The sequence below is a fragment of the Periplaneta americana genome, chromosome 3 (genome assembly GCF_040183065.1).
Source record: "Periplaneta americana isolate PAMFEO1 chromosome 3, P.americana_PAMFEO1_priV1, whole genome shotgun sequence".
NCBI classification, from domain to species: domain Eukaryota; kingdom Metazoa; phylum Arthropoda; class Insecta; order Blattodea; family Blattidae; genus Periplaneta; species Periplaneta americana.
In genome coordinates, this window is record NC_091119.1 from 117,160,593 (window position 1) to 117,180,897 (window position 20,305).

Below are 20,305 nucleotides of genomic sequence, written 5' to 3' on the forward strand. Positions count from 1 at the left end.
TGATGGACCATTTTGGTTTTCAGATATGAATCAAGCACCTTTTGTTTATACAGAATCACATACTTTCAACTAAAGGGCAGACACAAAGTTCAAATTTGTTGTACAGTGTAATTTATCTCACCTAGCCTAACTCTAATACCACTATTTTAAAAATCCTGCTGTCATGCACAGAACCTGGCCAGCTCACAACAATAGCCAGAATTTTTTCATTGGGTTCACTAACAATCTGGACATTTATGGAAAAATAATCTTTCCTGTTCCTAAAAATTTCTGCATTATTTCCTCCAGGATTGTTAATAGGCACATATGTGCCATCAATAACACTGATAACTCCCGGAAAACCAGCTTTCTTACAGAAGTCCACTTTTAATGCATTGAATGCCTCTACATATGCTGGAAATTTTATGATCCTTTTAATATGACCTGATACTGCTTTGGACACTTCTGAAATTATTGGTTCACTTATGTGGTACAGATACAGCTCTGCACACACAAATGTTTCTGTGGTAATAAAGTACAGAGCTATTATTATCATACGTCCCAGAAAAGAGTAGCCGGCCGGTCAGCTGCGCCCTGTGTGGTTTCTGCCGAGCGCATAACCATTTCTCCGACGCTTCTCCAATATATAACAGTACTAACAATGAATGTTCAATAATTTGGACTTACCATGCTCACGTCATTGCTGAAAATGGCTCTGCTTGCTGCCACACACAACTGTCATCTTCTGATAAACAAATGAACAACTCTCTGAAGTTCTACATCATTGATAGCTTGGATTTCTTCTCATATATAGTCTTTTAGTTCATCTATAGAATGAGGATTTTTCCTATAAACCCTACCTTTTAGTGTTCCCCATAAATAAAGTCACAGAGTATTATATCTCGGCTTCATGGTGGCCTCAAATTATTACTGATTAGTCTTGTACCGAAAATGCGCCTCAATTTCCTCATTGACATGGCAGCTGTATGAGCAGTGGCCGAATCTTGTTGGAAATAAACTGGCAATCGTTCTGCACAAGAACACTACATTTTCTGCTTGATTTTCGATTCTTTACTGAGTCTGTTTCTTTAAATCTTTTAGCGAGTCGTCTAATTGTTTTGGCAAAAGGCACAGGTCTGTTTGGAAACTTTATTCGAAATTCTCGTCTTGTTTTCGCACACGACCTTCTGCCTTTTAATTTATGTACGTGTTGTACACATTATACAGTACACATGTTCACACAGTGAGAATTTGTTGCTAGGCATTACCTAAATACACAATAATCACTAAACTTTATACATTAATGTTGAACACTTGAAGAATCGAGAATTTCATTACACGACTTCTAAGCACACTGAATGCTATATGGCTACTGGAGCTCGAATGCGCTGGACAAACGGTTAGCATGCAGCAGAAACCAAGCAGGACGCAGCTGGCCAGCCGGCCGCTCTTTTCTGAGAGTATGATAATAATAGCTCTGTATATTGATTCTGCTGTGTGAAATAGACTTTACTGTAATTATGACTTACCTGAAATGATGATGTTGCATAAAATCTTAGTGCTATCAACATTTTCAACAGTAATGGGAGTGGTAATTATTATTATTATTATTATTATTATTATTATTACTACTACTACTACTACTACTACTATTGTTCTTGAACTTGCGGATGATACGTCAGACTCCGGAAGTAATAGCGGCAACAATCGACGACAATCGTTAAATTTGAGATTGATAGTGGGAATAACTTTTTTCTTTTAAATCAAGTGGATAGCGAGCACAGGCAGAGCTGTTTCTTCATTGTAACTGTGGTAACTTATACAATGCAAATTTCCATGAATAAAGGCTATTGCTTTCACTTGTTATCTGTTGTTTTTTTAACTTTTATTACTGCACAAACTGTGTATGTATGCACACTAAAAAAAACTCTGTATTAAAGGGAGTAAAATATCAACAACTGGGGTCTAACGAAAACGATATTGTTTCTTAAATTTCAGTTCATTATAGGCTACATTTCCAAATGATTCTCCATGTCTCTAATGTACCTTTTTGGGGAACATATATCTTCCTCGTTTCGTTCAACAAACTCCACAAAATCCTCAAAATCATTCTCAGTAGTTATCCATTTTGAAAATGAGTGGTCACTTAAGGGTAAAGATGAGCACACTTAAGTCATCACTCATTATGAGAATGAGGGACAACTATGAATTAGAAATGAGTATTTTAAGTAGGTAACCACTTAAGGGTTCACTCATTTATAAGTCACGACTATGGATTCTGCCCTTAATATCACAAGATAGATTCACAGTGCCAGCAAATATCTCCATTCAAAAAGAACTTTTGTGTGAATTCACATCGAAGCAGCCATTCTATGAAGATAGCACGAACGAGTTTGCTGCCCTCAAGACCAAGGACTGACTTTACGTAGCTATAAGAAATAGGCAAGTCTTGCATGTCCAGTTATCATGAATGTGTACTTTTAACTTCATTACCGTGCATTAATCCCATTCGGCCCTTCATCTACTAGTCAGGGCATGGGACCCGCCACTGTCCAGAGAATGTAGTAAAATATTAGAAAACACAGTGAAACTTCGATATCTCCCCACACCAGGGAGAGAAAACATACAATTGATTCTTTGAAACTTTTTCACATGTTACCTCGGCCTTATCAATTAAATATCCCCTCTCTCTTAATTGGTGCAGAATAATGGTTTGCGAAATGAAATTTATAATAGCAATATTAGGATATAAGTTAGTCGCTTGGACCGCAAAACAAATATCATACACAAACTTTAATTACAACCAGTCTCACAGTTTATAAACATGTAAGTACTGGTACCAGAAAAAACTATGCCCAATGAATGGATTGGAACAGAGTTCCAAAAGCCATGCTTCAATGCCGTCCCCAAGGGAAGAGCTCTTTAGGCTGTCCAAAAAAAAATATATATATATATATATATATATATATATATATATATATATATATGCCTATATATAGGCTATATAGAAACCGAGAATTACGTGAAACTAGCACTGAGGTAGTTTCGGTGATTTCAGATTGTTGAATTTTTAAGGATTTTTTTTGTAGAGATGTTGATCGTATATAGGCTACAGGGCATAACAGAAGCCCAAACTAATCAAATCTAACCTGTCAGACATATTCACGGTGTATGCGTGGAGTACGAAGGGAACTACCTCAGCGATAGTTTAGCCAAAGAGCGGTGAAGCTTCTCGACAGATTAAGAATTCAAACGCCCTTCATATAAATTTACTCTACGTTCACAATTTTTGCAATTCATTAACAATAACTTTGTCAAGTTTCTAAAGACATTGCTGTTAATAAACAAATGACTTTTTTTTAATAATTCCACATCACGGTATCCATAGAAACAGTAAAGAAAAGGGATAAAAAAAAAAAAGAAAAATCCGTTGACCGGCTACGACTTAAATGTCCGTAAATACGGAATTGTTGGTTTACCGTAAGGATTTCGTATGGGACACGTTCTTCAAATCTCAAATATGGAACATCCGTATAATATGGTACACCTGGCAATCCTACTTCAAAATCAAACAACATTTCTTTGCTGTATGTCAAACTCCAGTCTGACGGCCATTTCCATAAAATTACTACAGAATTCATTTTCTGGCCTCTGTTAAGTACTCATTGCATACGGCAGTAACATAACTTCAAATAATTTTGATATGTATCCTAATTATACATGTTTTCATAACTAAATAAGTGAAATCATTTATTTTAAACACAGCAGTAATCCGCCTTCTTGACAGATCAAGAATTGAGACGCCCTTTGCATAAATTTACTCTACATTCACTACTTTTGCAATCCACTAACAATAACTTACATGCTATCAAAATCAGTATAACGTTATTAATTGTAATGTTACCTTCTTACAGCAGGCGAAACATAAAAAATATTTTCTTAATCTCCTACCACAATACTCACAATCACAAAATGGCGTTCTAGCACTCACAAAGGTCTTCCGAATTACAGTATTAGCGTCGCGTCGGTATGACAGGTACACCAACATATACTTAAAGTGGTATTTATATTTGTGCAAATGATAATTTATAATAATACAACAAACTACTTTCAGGAATTATTATATACTAGTGACTCTACAATATTATATATATTTTTAAGAAACATACCGAAACATCCAATAATACTTTGAAAAGAATCTTATTAATTACAGTTAACAGTTGGCAATTCTATATTTCTTTTAAAAAATGTGGGTACGTTCATGTATTTCCAATAATCAATAACTTATGACTTACAACAAAGTTACAATGTACCGGTACTCTACTACGGAAAGAAACTTCAATACTACTAATGTTAATACTACTGATACTATTCCTATTAGTTACTAAAGCGCCGTTCCAATGACGTATAGTCAGAATTCAGGATCTTCAATGGTCTGTACCAGAGCCTTCAGGTACAAGTTGGAGCATGGGTAGGTTTGGCAACGATGAATGGAGGCGGGAGATTCTAAAGTGATATTGATGTAATTGTGCTTGCTCATTGCTTTCGTTGTACGTAACGTCTATTTTTTTCTATATTACTTTATGCACAAAGGTAAGATCAAGATTCAGAGTAGTGATGTAATTTATTATGGATTCGAAAATAGTGTTTTATTGCAATAAATTAGCTACACTTCAGAATACGGCGTAAGTAGACTACTTACATACAAAGATTGCCACTTAAAATAATTACAAAAAAAAAAACATGTTTTTTATTGATAGTACAAAGGTACAGAGGTGTGAAAATTATAATCTGTTTTGTGCATATATAAGTATTAATTCTGTGAATTATAGTCTCTGTATTCAATTCTGTGTGAATCTTAAAAATTTATTAAAATGGGAAAGACAAGTGAAAATTATTAGAATAATAGGAGGAATATGGGGAATACTTAAATAACTAAGCAATTTAAAGTATAGAATACCTTTATTCAGTGGCGGCTCATACATATTTAATGCCTAGTGTCAAAATCTCTGGTAGATCCAGGATACCCTAAGGGGGAGGGTAACTCTTTTTCCTACTATTTCCTCCCTAGATCCGCTTATGGTCTAAATCAAAGACAAAAAATAAGCAATAATAATAATTAGAGACGAGAATTCCATGCAAATGCATGTTTTTATAGAAACATAGGACATAGCTCAAACTTAGTACTTATCCATTTCATTACTTTCAGGTTCCAAATATGTGTACTTTTCCCGTGCATATTTGCATGTTTTCGACTTTTTAGGGATAAAAACATGCATAATGCATATTTAGGTAATTTTTAGCTTAATAATGCCTATAATATATATTACATTCAGTTTAAATGCATGTTTTAATGGTTTTGTGTGGACATCTCAGTTTCTCGATTTTATGTCCCATATTTTAGCTTCAGGAATCAGGATTGAAGAAGAAAAAGAAAAAAACTAAATAACAGAAAAATTAAATAAAATGTTAAGTTTTTCACAATAAGACGTTAGAGGACCTTTCCCTGGACGGAAGTCCACTTTTACAACTTGTCATAAATGAATTTATTACGTTGGATATTTTGAGAATAGTAAGTAGAGAGGAAATATAGAGGGTTCAAGGAAATTGCCGACAAATAATTTAGGTCAAAAGCATCCTCTTTCAGGGAGGTTGTAAATTCTCTGCCTTTTCTAGTACTAGTAGCAATTTAGATTCTTCTAAAATTATCGTTAAACTGTCTTTGCTGTGTGTGAATATCATAAGTTGTTGATGTGCTTGTTTATTCTGTTTGCGCGTGTTAATGTGGTTCTAATATGTTTCCAATTTAAAGATTCCAAAAATGTACTCTTTGCACAGTGGATTACTGTAAAGGAAAAAGATTTTATTAGGTCAGATGAGGATGTCGTATTTTGCGACTGTTGGAGTAAAGAGTTAAGCAATGCTGTTCTGTTTCCGAACATTTTATATGACAATTGTTCTTTGTAAAAAATTACAAAACTTGTTTAAAATAATTATTAAATTACGATGTCTATTTTTAAATCGTATCTAGGTAACCGTAAGGTCTATTATAATTTCAGATGAAATGTACTAAAAAATTTCAAGTCGACCAGCATGTCGCATCTGTTTCACATATTGCAAGAATGCAACAAAAGAAAGAATCTGCAAAGAATTTCATAGATCCCTCAGTTATGCCCGTGGGAAAGTGTATGTAGCGGCGAAAAACAAATTGGACAGGGTCATAAATGCTAACCCGGACTGCGGATTCTTTTGTTCTGTGAAGAAGGTTATTTGTGGCGAAAACTTGAATGAAGAATTTGACCTGACACTGTCACAAATATGTTCATTCAAGTTTAAACCCGTAACTTCTTGCAATATAGAGAGGTCATTCTCTGCCTACAAAAACATATTGACTGACAAGTGCAGGAACCTCACATAAACCAATTTAAAAATGTTGTTAGGTTTTTAGCTGTGCAAAAAAAGTGAAGTAAAATAATACATTTGAAACAAAAATAAAAGTGCATATTTTAATGTATTTTTCGCTTGATAATGCATATTTCATTGTTTGATAGTGCATGAATGCATGCATATTTTGGGATTTTATAGTGCATGAAATTCTTGTCTCTAATAATAATAATGATAATAATGATAATAATAATAATAATAATAATAATAATAATAATAATAATAATAATAATAATCACTCACAAAAATTTATACAACTGGAGCACTTGAGCACTTTTGTTGACCAGGTTAATATGCGCGATAGATAAAACCCATTTGCCGATTCTTCTGACTTGAAAATAAATCCATCATTTTTTGTTGAAGTTGTCTATTTTGCAAACAAAACTCCTCAGATTCATCGTACCCTCTTAGTGCTAAATCTAGTGCCCCACAAAATCGTATGCAATTTATTATTAAATTTAATGCATATCTGTTTTTATCAACTTGCTCATTGTTGTTTTGCAATCGCGAGTCTGTAGTGTGAATTTAACTGATTTTCAATGTTCGCTTTACCCAGCATAGACAAACTGAAGACGTTATTCATATTAACCTTTGACTTATGATGTGTTTTTATTTTACCCCATAAATGTACTAAATCCGTCACACCCACTTTTGACCAGCTAAGTTCACCTCCGAACAGAACACACGGGAAACAGAAGAACGCATTTTTCACATCACATCCACACAATCAGTTGTTTTTTAAATAAATATCTGGGTTGAATTTGCGAAATCTGTTAGCTTTAGCACTATGCTGCTTTTGATGAATATTTAAGTGTGGTGTAGGTCTGCCTAATTCTTTAACACGAAGTTTGTTTTCATATGTTAATGTTGAAAACGGAGATTTCAATAAAGCACCAACCGAATTAATTTTTTCACAGTACACAACACGATAACACGACCAATATTACGATAACAACCTCACGACTTAACACGTATTGGTACTGTTGTAGAAATAATAAAGTGAAAACTTTCTCAAGCCAAGTTTTCAAGAAACCGGGAGAGATTTTATTATCTTATTGTTGCAGTCTTCGCTCTAAGAAACTTGTTCCGACAAAGTGGAAGGACAGACAGAGTGAGAGGTAGTAAGGGATCGGCATAGAAAATGGGGATGTATACAGTTCTACAAGCATTGCAAAAACCAGTGGCAAATTGTGCCTGGCACATTTTAGATCATGCTTTAGATGCTGAAAAGGACGAGCGAACATGAAGATTGCGCTCGCATCCCATTATATTTCTTATGGGATGTAGTGCCTGCCACAGATCCATCCTCCAAACACTGGTTACAACGTGTTTCGCTGCAAAGATCATATTGACGGTAGAGATTGTATAAGCGTAACTTGTTTCTCTCAGGTTTTGAGCGGAAAATATGAATTCTCCTTTTCCTTCTGTATTCTGGTAGTGCCATGGCACAACGGCACTACCTCTAAAGCCGCTCCTGCCTTTATTTGTAAGTTATACATACAGTCAGTACTTGGTATGCATCCCTTTGTTCTTTATCAAGGCTTCAATGCGTTTTGGCATGCTTTCCACAAGTGTTTTACAACTTTCTGCAATTTCTGTATCATGATGCCAAATGCGAATGAGTGTTTCAATTAATTGAACCTTGGTAGTAATGTTAGTTTTCCTAAGTCTCTTTTTAACATCCCACAAATTTTCTATTGGGTTCATGTTGGGGCTGTTACCCGGCCATGGTAATGTTTTGATGTCACTTTCAGATAAAAACTTGGTAACTGACCTTGCCTTGTGGCAAGGTGCACTGTCATGCATGAAAACTGAGTCTCCATTTGGAAACCACTCCTGCAATTGAGGCACTAATCTTGTTTCCAGCACATTCTTGTATTGATGTTGATTCATCATACCTTGCACTATGTAGAGGCGTCCAGTACCTTGAGCACACATTACAATCCATACCATTATCTTGGTTGGATGCTTGACGCTCTGTGCAATACACTGAGGCTTAAACTCTTCATCAGCTGTTCTTCTCACATATTGGCTACACTCTTCTGATATTTCAAATATGAATTCATCAGAAAAGCATACCTGTAATTTAAAAAAAAATCTGGAATGAATATTCGACGCATGGATGACATTTTCATAACATTTTTGTTTCTAATTCCTATGATTATACAATTTTTTTTATATTTCTCAGTTTTAAAACAAACTAATAATAAATACAGTGTCTTACCTTACTCAAATCATTTCCAAATTGTTCTCCGACTTGTTTAGCCCATTTAAGTCTTTGCTTTGCCATTGCTGGTATAATTTTTGCTTTCGGTTATTTACAAGAAGTCGTCGCTGAACGATTCACATTATTTCCAGGTTAGTTGAATCAACTCATCTAGTGAACGATATAAATCTTTAAAATACTAGGTATCTCTCTCCCTTCTCTTGTTACTTGTGAGCCATCCCAAACCCCGACCTCCACCACTAAGAGCGCCGGTCCTTTTATACCCGTCAGTCAAGGCCTTCTGACAAATAAAAGCAATTGACAATAGATATCTCAGTCATGACAACCTCATAAAATATCCTATCAATTAAATAATAGATCTTGCTACGTACAACATAATTATATTATATTATTACCCATTTCAGCGAGTACTGACTACCACTGCAAAATACGATAATTTGGTCCAGGAAGCATCGTCTTTTGGCACAAGGATGATTTATGTCAAATGTTTCTAAATTATTAGTCTTTTAAATACCGGTACATTCTTTAATAAATCACTGAAAAACAAATGTGAATATCGGAAGTGGAGTGAGTACGAAATTATTATTTTTTGACGCATCATTTTTACGTAAATAACGATAAATAAAAATGGATTATTAGCAAGTACATACACTGCGTGTGTCAAATGCGCATCACCATGCTTTCGAAAAGGCACTTTTCAGTGCCCGACACCCCGCTTTTTTTCTTCATGTGCTACACGTCGGATCATCATCGGGGCTTGCAGCCCCGATACCCCGCTTTTTTGCATCATGTGCTACATGTCGGATCATCATCGGGGCTTGCAGCCCCGATACCCCGCTTTTTTTCATCATGTGCTACACGTCGGATCATCATCGGGGCTTGCAGCCCCGATACCCCGCCTTTTTTCATCACGTGCTACACGTCGGATCATCATAAAGCCCCGATACCCCGCTTGCTACGTGCAACACATTTATATTATATTATTACCCATTTCAGCGAGTACTGACGACCACTGCAAAATACGATAATTTGGTCCATGGAGCATTCTATTTTGGCACAAGGATGATTTATGTAACGTGTTTCTAAATGCTACGTACAACATAATTTTATTATATTATTATTACCCATTTCAGCGAGTACTGACGACCACTGCAAAATACGACAATTTGGTCCAGGGAGCATTCTATTTTGGCACAAGAATGATTTATGTAACATGTTTCTAAATGCTACGTACAACATAATTTTATTATATTATTATTACCCATTTCAGCGAGTACTGACGACCACTGCAAAATACGACAATTTGGTCCAGGGAGCATTCCCTTTTGGCACAAGGATGATTTATGTAACATGTTTCTAAATGCTATGTACAACATAATTTTATTATATTATTATTACCCATTTCAGCGAGTACTGACGACCACTGCAAAATACGACAATTTGGTCCAGGGAGCATTCTATTTTGGCACAAAGATGATTTATGCAACATGTTTCTAAATTATTAGTCTTTTAAATACCGGTACATTCTTTAATAAATCACTGAAAAACAAACGTGAATACATAGAATGTGGAGTGAGTACGAAATTATTATTATTTTTTATTTTTTGGCGCATCATTTTTACGTAAATAACGACAAATAAAAACTAACATGCCACATAACATTATTTTAAAAAACACAGGAAACAAGCATGAACAATATTCACCATTCTTAATGATCGGGGGATAGAAAAAAACGTATGGAATAGAAATTACATACAAATGTGCGTGTAATAAACAATAAGCAAACCATCTTCGATTAATAATTCCAAAACAACGTGAATATAGCGTGGATTGTGTAGGAAAATAATTTCTTATATGTTGCTTCCAATGTGCATCATTGTTAACTTATGAAAACAAATGAAAATTAACATGGCATATAAACACTATTTGAAGAAAGATAGGACATATTAAGTAATATTCATCGTTCTTAATGATCTTTGGATGGAAAATAACAATGAAATATGTATAAAATAGAAATTACATACAAGTGCGCATATAAAAAACAGTGAGTAGAATCATTTATTTGATTAATAAGGTTAAATTACTCCAGGTTTAGTGTAAGAGTGTCCTATATATCTGACGATGCCTCCCAGCAAGTTACTTAATTTAAAAACAAAAAAATTGTGTTAGAAGATTGAATTTGTGTATTTTCTCTGAAACTTTCCAAATATTTGTAGGCAGTCTTTTACATTAGATTGCCGAAAATTGGTTTATAGCGCAACATTAGCATTAGCATTCATCTTGAAAATGTTGTGTAACAATAGACAATGGAATCGTTCACAGAAGTGAACTATAAATGATGTGAATAGTTCAGCAACGACTTCTTGGAAATAACCTTGCTTTCTTTCGAGGACGGTGTGCATGAAGTCTGGCATCGATCAACTTGCGATAGACTGTTGAATCACAGACATTTACTCCATACTGTTCCAAATTCTTCCTTAGATCTTTACTGGTGAGTCTTCTGTTGTTCTTTGCAAGTTGAACAAGTTTTCTTTCAGTTCTTGGGCTGATTATTCTCTTCCGACCACATTTTCCTACTCGAGAAGAAGAGTACTGCTTATCATTATCCAAAGCCTTCTTCACTCTAGAGACTGAAGCTTGAGATATCATTAACCTTTTCGATATTTCTTGTTGTGTGTATGTTCTTTCATGCAAAAGACACTCTACCAGGGCTAATTTTCTTGGCGATAGATCACTTGTCTTTCCCATTTTAATAAATTTTTAAGATTCACACAGAATTGAATACAGAGACTATAATTCACAGAATTAATACTTATATATGCACAAAACAGATTATACGTTCATTTGAACCTTCATAACAATGTAAACGCAAAGAACAATTTGTTTAAAGCATTTCTTAATTAATTTTTTATGTTTCCAATTCCGCCAACATAATATAATAATTTCTGAATTCCCATAACAATTGTAAAATAAGAAAAATACCAATGTACAACAATGCTTTCCGGCATTGTTAGTAGTAAGTATATCCTACATCAGTATAGTAATATTATATACCAATATTCATCAATTCAATGAATATTTGTGAAGGAACTATTAAAAAACCTTTAAAATTAAGATTATTCTAATAATTTTCACACCTCTGTAAATAAGTAAGATATTCCTTGCACCGAAAATAATAAAATCAATAATGCAATTAAGACGTAAGTTCCTACGTATTCTTAAGTTCCATTCAATTAACAAATTTGTGGCTAGCAAATTGACAATGTTTTGCGACTTTATGGTGTTTCACCTGTAACGCGAAAGGTCCAGGATACATTTTAATATTATCTTATGCGATTATCTATCGTGCTTTTCTATAAATATTTCAGCTGCCCAGGAAGCCAGTTTTAGTTTGAACCTGGCCAGTCACCATAACAATACTGTTATCCTAAATTATTTGTTATAAACTTTTTAAAATATAATTTGAAATAAATATACTTACTTACTTACTTGCTTGCTTGCTTTTAAGGAACTCGGAGGTTCATTTCCGCACTCACATAAGCCCGCCATTGGTCCCTATCCTGAGCAAGATTAATCCAGTCCCTATCATCATATCCCACCTTCCTCAGATCCATTTTAATATTATCTTCCCATCTATGTCTCGGCCTCCCAAAAGGTCTTTTTCCCTCCGGCCTCCCAACTAACACTCTATATGCATTTCTGGATTCGTCCATATGTGCTACATGCCCTGCCACTGTGGCCCTGCCCATCTCAAACGTCTGGATTTAATGTTCCTAATTATGTCAGGTGAAGAATACAATGCGTGCAATTCCGTGTTGTGTAAATTTCTCCATTCTCCTGTAACTTCATCCCTCTTAGCCCCAAATATTTTCCTAAGCACCTTATTCTCAAACACCCTTAACCTATGTTCCTCTCTCAAAGTGAGAGTCCAATAACTACAGAAAACAAGCTAAGAATGTAAATTATGCAAATAAAATAAAAATGTAAATGAGGGAAATATTGACATATAATAAAGTATAAGGATGTAAATACAGTTAGGCCAAGTATAAAGATCTATGAAAAAATAAAGAAACCTACCTTCAATATAATACCCTATAATACGTAACAAATCACATCATTATCTATTAAGTATGTGCCAATTAGCGTAAATTCAGATAACTTTAAATCCTGTAAATATGAAGTGAAAAAAACATGTTTATAACTAATTTATTACAAAATAAATAATGTTAATAAACAAATTTCGGTAATTTCATAGATGTTCCAGGTCATTATGTCCGAAGCAAAATGTCCAAAACAAAAATGTCCAATACAAAAATGTCCAATGTGTAAAATGTCCAGAACAATAATGTCAAAGTTTAAAATGTTCAATGTGTAAAATGTGCAAACCAATAATGTCCAAAGTGCTAAATGTCCAAAGCAATAGTGCCCAACACAAAATTCTCTCAAGAAATATGTATTCTTTAAGCGAAATATCCAATGTGTAAAATGTCCAAAGTAATAATGTCCAATACAAAAATGTCGAAAGTGCAAAATGTCTAATATAAAATGTTCAAAACAATAATGTCCAAAGTGCAAAATGTTCAATGTGTAAAATATCCGAAGTGCAAAATGTCCAATGTGTAAAATGTCCAAACCAATAATGTCCAAAGTGCAAAATGTCCAAAGCAATAGTGTCCAACACAAAACTCTCTCAAGAAATATGTATTATTCTTTAAGTGAAATATCCAATGAGTAAAATGTCCATAGCAATAATGTCCAATACAAAAATGTCCAAAGTGCAAAATATCCAAAGCAGTAGTGTCCAACACAAAACTCTCTGAAGAAAAATGTGTTGTTCTTTAAGCGAAATATCCAATGTGTAAAATGTTCAAAACAGTATTGTCCAATTCAAAAATGTCCAATGTGCAAAATGTCCAAAGCAATAGTGTTCATCACAAAACTCTCCGAAGAAAAATATACTGTATTATTCTTTAAGCAAAATGTCCAATGTATAAAATGTCCAAAGCAATAATGTCCAATACAAAAATGTCCAAAGTTTAAAATGTCCAATGTGTAAAATGCTGCGAGGGGTTTCTGTTCTAGGTGCATCTACAGAATTCCCTTCATGCAAATGTGCCTCAGTCCCATCGTATAAAATACTCATTAGCTCAAAATTATCAATTGTGCAGGGCACATTGCATTCATTCCCTTGTATACTACGCCAGTAAAAGTTGTTATTATAATGAGAATACTTATGATATAAATATCTACGGTAATGATTGACCTTTTTGAGACAATTATTTGAACGAACACTGCTAACCTTACTCTGTTAAAAGTCAAGAGTTAACAAATACTGTTAAAAATTTAAAATGTGTTGCTGCAACTATTTTCCGAGAATTAAAAATTAATTTGTTCCACTGTTGAAGAATTGCCTCAGAAATTTCATTCACAGCTGGTGTTAAATTTTTGTTGGTGTTATTTAGGTAGTATACCGTAAATTTTTGTTTCGAACATTTTTGCTTTGGAAATAGCTTTATTATATTTGGATATTTTTGTTTTATACTTATTATTATGACCCCATTTAATGATAGGCTACTTAATCACTCTTGTATGTAACATGAGTTACTTCTCAAGTTTGTTTATTTTGACCATTTTCGTTTGGACGTTTTTGATTTGGACATTTTACACTTTGGACGTTTATGCTTTGGAAAATTTTCAGTTTGGACATTTTTGGTATGGATATATTTGTATTGGACCTTTTTGTGTTTGGACATTTTATCCTTTGGACATTTTTGCTTCGAACATTTTCATTTGGACATTTTTGGTTTGGACATTTTTCAGTTTGGACATATTTGTACTGGACATTTTTGCTTCGGACATTTTCATTTGGACATTTTTGTGTTTGGACACTTTTGATTAGGACATTTTAATTTTGGACATTTTAGCTTCGGACATTTTTGTGTTTGGACATTTTTGGTTTAGACATATTTATATTGGACATGTTTGTTTTCGGACATTTTACACTTTGGACATTTTTGCTTCGGGCATCTTTATTTGGACATTTTGAGTGGTTCTTCATCAAGAGGAGTAGAATATTCTACTCCTCTTGTTCTTCATAGAAGACGAGCACCTGGTTAGATGTAGTAAGTATTACCAACTTTTTACTTTAGAGTTAAATGTTAGTGATGTTTAGTGACTTTTATATGTTAGTTCTAGGTTTTTATACTAGGTGTCGCCGTGATGTTCTTTCAATTGCAACGTCTATTATTATTTCAGTCGATATCCACATAAATCGATTGAGTTATTTTTTTAGGCGCGCTCTCTTTCAATAGTACTATGCAGATCGCACCGAATTCAGTCAGTTCCGTCAGAACAGTCGGCGCAGTTGCTTTAAAGTACTGTGCACGTGTAGGTTATACCTTTCTTTTCTATAAGTCGTGTTTTTCGTCGTATATTGTTGTGGCTTATTGGTTTCTGTTAAAGGTAAGATACGCACAAATTAATTTATTTATGGTGTTGATAGTAAATTTTCACTCAGTAGCGTATATTTAAAAACTTTCGTTGAGTTATTAAGTTACTTAAAAATATTTACAGGAACTTACTTTTTCAATTTAGCAGTTGCTAAATCGACTCGTATGTGTGTCAAGATTGGCATCCTCATGTTTTCAACATGAATACATTTTTATTTTGCGGAACAGCGTTCCGGCCTAACTAAACCACTGATTATTTGAACTACTTCATACACAAAATTCACATGCAAAATATGTAACCAAAGTCAATTAGGCCAACAATTTTATTTCCTACATTCATTTGCTAGAACATCACAATTAATATTAACCGTAAATACATGTTTACTTACTGTCTGATCTCAACGACTGTATTATTATTATTATTATTATTATTATTATTATTATTATTATTATTATTGCAATGCTATTTGAAATTTTTTTTTTTTTGCCAAGGTAGATTTTGGAAAAAAAAAAATAGAAGTGTCTAATTGAGAATCTTATTTCAAAATAGAATAGATAAATGGACAGCTCATTCCCAAAATGAACTAAAGCCAAATTAGTTTCTGAACATGTTTTTGTTTAATTTATAGTCGCTTTGATACTTAGGTCATACCGCTACTGCCTGTAGTATAGGCCTATTGTTGGGAATACTTGTTGCTGTTATAGGCCCTATTGTGCGTATTATTTCGTAGTAACTGGAATCAAATTCGGCACTTGCCTTCATTTAACTGAAAATTATATAGTTCTCAGAACCTCATTGTTACGTGGTCGGGCGCAATGTTATGTGCGGTATCTGTGATATTGCCTGTGTTGTGCCTGAAAATTATACAAGAATAAAATTTACCTGTAATATGACTCGGTTAAGAGAGAAGTTTTATATGATATTCTTATGGAATTTGGTATTCCCAAGAAACTAGTTCGATTAATTAAAATGTGTCTCAGTGAAACGTACAGCAGAGTTCGTATAGGACAGTTTGTCAGATGCGTTTCCAATTCACTGTGGGCTGAAGCAAGGAGATGCACTATCTCCTTCACTTTTTAACTTTGCTCTAGAGTATGCCATTAGGAAAGTCCAAGATAACAGAGAGGGTTAGGAATTGAACGGGTTACATCAGCTGCTCGTCTATGCGGATGACGTGAATATGTTAGGAGAAAATCCACAAACGATTAGGGAAAACACGGAAATTTTACTTGAAGCAAGTAAAGCGATAGGTTTGGAAGTAAATCCCGAAAAGACAAAGTATATGATTATGTCTCGTGACGAGAATATTGTACGAAATGAAAATATAAAAATTGGAAATTTATCTTTTGAAGAAGTGGAGAAATTCAAATATCTGGGAGCAACAGTAACACATATAAATGATACTCGGGAAGAAATTAAATACAGAATAAATATGGGAAATGCCTGTTATTATTCGGTTGAGAAACTTTTATCATCCAGTCTGCTGTCAAAAAATCTGAAAGTTAGAATTTATAAAACAGTTATATTACCGGTTGTTCTTTATGGTTGTGAAACTTGGACTCTCACTTTGAGAGAGGAACATAGGTTAATGGTGTTTGAGAATAAGATGTTTAGGAAAATATTTGGGGCTAAGAGGGATGAAGTTACAGGAGAATGGAGGAAGTTACACAACGCAGAACTGCACGCATTGTATTCTTTACCTGACATAATTAGGAACATTAAATCCAGACGTTTGAGATGGGCAGGGCATGTAGCACGTATGGGCGAATCCAGAAATGCATATAGAGTGTTAGTTGGGAGGCCGGAGGGAAAAAGACCTTTAGGGAGGCCGAGACGTAGATGGGAAGATAATATTAAAATGGATTTGAGGGAGGTGAGATATGATGATAGAGACTGGATTAATCTTGCTCAGGATAGGGACCAATGGCGGGCTTATGTGAGGGCGGCAATGAACCTCCGGGTTCCTTAAAAGCCAATAAGTAAGTAAGTAATATTTTTGTTACTTCACAGTTAATTTTGTATTTTAGAATTTCATATATATATATATATATATATATATATATATATATATATATATATATATTTTGTTTTCAATATACAGTTTAGTGCTCAAATAATAATAGATGTTGTTGAAATGCTTAACGACTATATATTTCAAGACAAATAATTACTAAAGGCAAAATCGGGAGTGTAGTCGTGCCAGGGCACCGCCCTGGTACTTTTTTCTGCAATCTGGGAGGACCTTGCTTCCTTATATTTACTTTTTAAAATAATAATTGTGTTACTTGAGTCGTCCTCAATTTTGTATTTTGTGGTATGGATTGTTGTTGTTTTGTCAACTGTCCGAAGACAGGTCTGACCTCACAAGTGATACCAACAAGGCACCACTTATGAGACTATTAGGCCAGGAGATAAAGAGGTACGGTGGCCAGTTCCTTTCCCCCTCCATTGTATACATCGCCGATTAGCTACATATTACATTAATCAGACTTGAGATGTAGACAAACAATTGTTCTTCCTCTGACACACATCATCAAGTGAGATGTACTGCCTGATAATAGAGGTACATATCAGCCAGAATTTTAATCAAAGGATTGTAGTATGGATTATTAGTATGTACAATGTATAATAGCAGCGGCATTACTAATAAGTAATGATACATGTAATAATAATAATAATAATAATAATAATAATAATAATAATAATAATAATAATAATAATAATAATAATAATAATAATAAACTTTTCGCGAAGCGCCCTGGTACTATTTTATTTATTACTATACCTCTGAGAACAGTGTTTATCAGAGAGACTTTAAGGAAGCAAAGTGATTCTAAACTTTCACGAATTCTCATGAGAGAAAATTCTACTATATTGTCACCGATTTCTATTAAAGATATGGTTGCTATTATTATTATTATTATTATTATTATTATTATTATTATTATTATTATATTTTGTTAATTTCACTTTTTAGCCTACTTCACTCACAATATGACACTAAACACTGTTGACACACTTTACAAATATAGAGCTACCCTGCATGCTCCAGGCAGTAGTAGTCATTACGTTTTAAGCAGCAGCACTACTTTTAGAGCCTCTCCTTCCTACTTTCCAACGAGCAGCTTCTGCATCTTTGGCACTTATTCTCTGTGAAAGAGCTAGAAAATTCTTCTACGTTGTGTGCTGTGTGAAATTTCTGAAGACCTTGTTGGAGTGGTAGTGATTTTCCCTTGTAACTGTGCTTCATTTGGACAGCTCAGCTAACACTGATCCTGTTATGTTTTTTTATAATAATTAGGCGTTGATGTCATTCTGTTGAATCGTGTCCCATTCTTCCAGAACAGTTGCATCTCAGCCACTGCGTTCAAAACCCATCGACGGACTCGATATCCGAGCTTGTCCCACACATGCTTTGATGGGATTGAGGTCAGGACTTCGTGCTGGCCAGTTCATTAATTTTTTTAGTAGATTATTTTACGACGCTTTAGGTTATTTAGCGTCTGAATGAGATGAAGGTGATAATGCCGGTGAAATGAGTCCGGGGTCCAGCACCGGTAGTTACCCAGCATTTGCTCATATTGGGTTGAGGAAAAACCTCGGAAAAAACGTCAACCAAGTAACTTGCCTCGACCGGGAATCGAAGCCGGACCACCTGGTTTCGCGGCCAGACGCGCTAATCGTTAATCCACAGGTGTGGACTGGCCAGTTTAGAGTGACGATTCCCATCTTCTATAGAAACTGCGACACACATAGGAAATTGTGAAATATGGCATAGTCATGCATTGAAACAAAGTTATTGCCAACATAAGGGTAAAATGAATGACATGTTGGAGAAGAATATTGATATATCGATGTACATTTAGTGCCCCATTTTCACTTACTACCAGCACAGCTCTGGCATGATAGCTGATGCCTCCCCATAATATTATGAGGTCTCATCCATAGCCAGTTCTTGCTGAGAAGGTGCAGACAACATAACGCCACCCAGGTCTTCTCCACAGCTTTTCACTCCATGGTGACCTGACGCTGAACCTTGATTCTTCAGTGAAGAGAACATTGCCCCATTGCTCCTCTCCTATGTTCTCAAGCAAATTGTAGACAAGCTCTCCGATGCTGATGTGTTATCTGAAGACCATTGAAAGGTCTTCTTGAGGACAGATTTGTCTCATGAATGCTTCTCCTAGCTGCTCGGTCGCTGATAATGACATTACGTAGCTACCTCATTCAACGAGTTCTGGTTTCTACTGCTGTCACATGATGATCTCACAGCATTCCTACAGTTAAAAATCAATCATCTCTGGCCGAACCTAGAGCAGCCTTATTCAGGTCGCGTATGGAAGGAGTTGCGTTCTCACTACCTGACTTTTGCAGCTCGGAAAATATTTCTAGATGATGTTTTGAGCACATTCGCAACGTAACAGAAGCTGCGTCCATCATCGATTAATGCTACATTTCTTGCAGCGTCTTCCGAACTCAGAACCATGTTGAATAAAACGTTTTATGGAATACTCAATGAAGCATTTTTGGGGATGCAACGAGCTCAACAATAGGGAACTTAACACTGCAAATTGGTTTTGTAGGAAATTAACTTTCAGCTAGTGTCAAAGCAATATAATGTACAATTTTATTCGTTGTAATTTAAATTGTTCTTAAAATGAATTATTGTTAAGTTAATATTTTGAGCTTTCACTAAATAACAATGTAATAATAATAATTATTATTGTTACATACAAATCGTACAAATGAAAGGTCAATGATTATTTTTTCTGTAAAAATCGGAAATGGCTTTCTTTTTCTTACAAAAATGACTAAAGTTTCACCCATCTCTTCCCTTAATGTGGGGCTGCGATCAAAATAACAATTATTATTATTATTATTATTATTATTATTATTATTATTAGCTACCGGCGTAACTCAGTCCGCTAAGGCTAAGCTTCCCTGCCGATCAGGAGTTGCGCTCGGTTGGGTTTTTCCGAAGTTTTCCCCAACCCTAACGCGAATGTAAGGTAATCTACGACGAATCTCGGCCTCATCTCGCCAAATACCATCTCGCTATCACCAATTTCATCGACGCTGAATAACCTAGTAGTTGATACAGCGTCGCTAAATCTATTATTATTATTATTATTATTATTATTATTATTATTATTATTATTATTATTATGAGTTTTAAATTTAATATTAGTTTTTTGTTTAATTATT

General features: G+C 34.5%; 2 protein-coding genes across 19 annotated transcripts in view; one reads left to right on the plus strand and one right to left on the minus strand.

The window, feature by feature from the left end:
• Positions 1-4,028, minus strand: part of LOC138696415 (protein bric-a-brac 1-like) — a 212,602-nt gene extending 208,574 nt beyond the window's left edge. For 15 of the 16 annotated variants that reach the window (XM_069821367.1, XM_069821372.1, XM_069821366.1 and 12 more), the window contains exon 1: positions 3,943-4,028. In XM_069821367.1, the coding sequence (XP_069677468.1) occupies positions 3,943-4,027 (85 nt within the window). In that variant the 5' untranslated portion in view covers position 4,028. Of the gene's footprint in view, positions 1-3,883 lie in introns of all 16 variants that reach the window. The other variant, XM_069821370.1, reaches the window with a different exon arrangement.
• Positions 4,029-14,973: 10,945 nt separating this feature from the next.
• The window catches only part of LOC138696416 (CD109 antigen-like), a 225,562-nt gene continuing 220,230 nt past the window's right edge, over positions 14,974-20,305 (plus strand). For all 3 annotated transcript variants that reach the window (XM_069821379.1, XM_069821380.1, XM_069821378.1), the window contains exon 1: positions 14,974-15,112. The gene's annotated coding sequence lies outside the window, so the exon portion shown is untranslated. The remainder of the gene's footprint in view (positions 15,113-20,305) is intronic.